The sequence below is a fragment of the Vombatus ursinus genome, unplaced genomic scaffold, assembly GCF_900497805.2.
Source record: "Vombatus ursinus unplaced genomic scaffold, bare-nosed wombat genome assembly UNPS02014768.1, whole genome shotgun sequence".
Classification (NCBI taxonomy): Eukaryota; Metazoa; Chordata; class Mammalia; order Diprotodontia; family Vombatidae; genus Vombatus; species Vombatus ursinus.
The window spans coordinates 12,721,959-12,724,791 of record NW_020954546.1 but is presented as its reverse complement, the minus strand read 5'-3'; the positions used below and the strand labels follow the sequence as shown (position 1 = coordinate 12,724,791).

The 2,833-nt window shown below is 55.1% G+C and overlaps 1 protein-coding gene across 1 annotated transcript in view; it reads left to right on the top strand.

Annotated features, from left to right (window-relative positions):
- Positions 1-2,287, top strand: part of STX1A (syntaxin 1A) — a 12,742-nt gene extending 10,455 nt beyond the window's left edge. Inside the window, exons 7-9 of the mRNA XM_027862315.1 lie at positions 409-546; positions 1,916-2,026; positions 2,210-2,287. Coding sequence (XP_027718116.1) covers positions 409-546; positions 1,916-2,026; positions 2,210-2,287 — 327 coding nt within the window. The remainder of the gene's footprint in view (positions 1-408; positions 547-1,915; positions 2,027-2,209) is intronic.
- The last annotated feature ends 546 nt before the right edge of the window (positions 2,288-2,833 follow it).

Below are 2,833 nucleotides of genomic sequence, written 5' to 3'. Positions count from 1 at the left end.
ATAAGATACTCATTTAATGTTCCATGTTACACATGAAGAAACTTTTTGATTGGTTATTTGTAAAGACAAATGAACTCTACATTAAAAAGGAAAAACAAACGATGTCATGTTTGCAGTTTTGTATACAATACTCATTTTCTCTGTGTGTGTGTGTGTGTGTGTGTGTGTGCGTGTGTATGGAAATAGTCTCATTTTTGTTGGGTTCAAAATAAAAATAACAAAAATTCCAAAGAAAGAAAATAGCCCCGGAGTGAGACGAGGGAGGCTCCCAGCTTTAAGCTAGCAGGAATCCCGGCTCATCCTGGCCCCTAGTCCAGGTCTCTGACCTCAGCTCTAGCCTCTCAAGGCCCCGGGCACGTCCTCGGTTGGGCCAGCCTCCACACCGAAGGCTCTTCCTGTCTCTCGCAGATCATCATGGACTCCAACATCACAAAGCAAGCACTGAGCGAAATTGAAACGAGGCACAGCGAGATCATTAAACTGGAGAACAGCATCCGGGAGCTTCACGACATGTTCACAGACATGGCCATGCTGGTGGAGAGCCAGGTGAGCTTCCCCCCCCCCGCAGCGAGGGGACGCGGGGCTGAGCCCTCCAGACTCCCAGCCATCCTGCGCCCCATCCCAGGCGCCCCGAGGAGGCTGAGGCTAACGGGAGTGTGTGCCGTGGGAGGTGGGTGGACCTGGAATGCCTCAGCCAGCCCCTGCAGGTGTGAGGGAGGGGGCCTCTAACCTCACCTGCCGCCATTTCTGTCCAACACGCTGCCCCTGGACGGAGCCCTCAGGTAACAAATAAATGACTGCATGAGCCTCCTCCTAGGCCCCACCCCCAGGGCCCGCCCTCTGCATGGCTGGACCTGCCGCGTCCTCTCTGCATGACTTTGCCCCCCCAGGACCCCACCCCCTGCATGGCCTGACCTCCCAAGCTTGGACTCCAGCATGGACAGGCCCAGTAGGGCCTAAGCACCTACATAATTCAATCATGGACATGCCCCTAACACACACACACACACACAGAGTCATCGAGTCATACATAGGATGTCAGAACTGTGACCTTAGTGACTGTGCAGTCCATCCCACCCCCATTTTTACAGAGAGGGCAGCCATGGCAATGCCAGGCCTGGGAGAACAAGCTCATATTTCTGTTGCAGTTTCAAGTTTATAAAACACTCTCACAATAACCCTGGGAAGGAAAGGGTAGTATTTTCTACCCCATTTTACAGATGAGAAAAGGGAGACTCAGAGAGAAAAGTGACTTACTTGTCTCTATTTGGACCTCGGTCTCCTGACGCTCCGTCCTTCTCTTTCCACCATCTTGTATGGAACTAATGAGTTCCGTGTTGTTTCCCCCCTCTAGAACGTAAGCTCTTGGAGGGCAGGACTTTTTTTACTTTCCTTTGTATCCCTAGTGGCTGCCACATAGTAAGCACTTAACTGTTTGTTGACTGACTGACTGACTGAGTACTCCCAATCCTCCCCTTATTCCTCCAGGGAGCCAAGCATGTGGGTGGAAATCAGGGGCTCGCTGCTTTTGGCTCTCCTTCATCTTCCTCTTCCTCTGTACCCTCCCCTCAGGTGGGGGCTTCTTCTGCGTGGATTGTTTCTTGGGCCTGGAATGGGGAGTGTGCCACTTTCCCCAGCATGCTTTAGGGGAGAAGCCAGAACCCCAGTAGCTCATCTCTTGCCAGGATCTAACAGTGTCAGTTTCTGGGGAGCCTTGGCTTCAGGACCATAGGTCCAGAATCACTGCCCTGAAGACACAGCCTCCCCCTTCCCCTGACTTCTCTTCTCTTTTCTGCATCAGGGCGCCCTGTAAAGTCCAGAACCAGCCCCAAACCCACTCTGGCCCCAAAGAGTGGGGCCCGAGAGCCAGGTAAGGAGGGGCTGCCCCTCCAGCTTGGCCCACTTGGCCTCACAGGGTGAGATGATTGACCGCATTGAGTACAACGTGGAACATTCAGTGGACTACGTGGAGCGCGCCGTGTCAGACACCAAGAAGGCTGTCAAATACCAGAGCAAAGCCCGAAGGGTGAGTGGGGCCGGGGCTGGGCTCGCTCCTCCTTTCCGATCCCCGCCCCCCTGCCCTGGCTTCTTCCTGAAGCAGATGCGGGTTCTGAGCCCCAGCTGGGCTCCCCTTCTCGCCATCCCGGCCTCGTGGGCCCCCTCCTCCTCTCCTCCCACTCTTCTACCCATTGTTTTCCTTCCCTTGCAGAAGAAAATCATGATCATCATCTGCTGCGTGATCCTGGGCATCATCATTGCTTCCACGTTTGGGGGTATCTTTGGATAGACTCGCCCTCCCATCTCCACCAACTTTGGACCGTCCACAACGAGGAGGTGCCAACAGCTGCTGCTAACCACTGGGGCCCCTGGGGAAACGTCTCCCCCACACCTCGGGGCCCAGAGCCCCTCCCCCCTTGTGCTCGTGTTCCGCTCCCCTCCCCCCACACCACAAGGGCTGGCCCCCTCCCAGAGCAGCTGAGCCATGTCATGTGCATGATCTCATTGTAACACTGTGTGTGTCCGTGTGGAAGGGGCATTTGGACCTTGGGGGACGAGGAGACAGAAAGTGGGAGCGGGGTGGGACAGGGGATGGAAGACTAGGGTAGAAAGGGCTAGGGCTATAGCGACGTGACTGGAAAACCAGGGAACAGAATCAGGAAAGGGAAGGAGCAAGAGGCCACTGAGAATTCCTCAAATCCCCCCAGTGCAAGGGGCCTGCAGAGAGAGAGAGGCCAGACCAGGCACCTGACATTTCAGGACCCCCCCCCATTTACCCTTAGTGATGCCCATCCTGGGCTGAGTTGCCAGACCCATCTTCCCAGTCCTCGCTGTT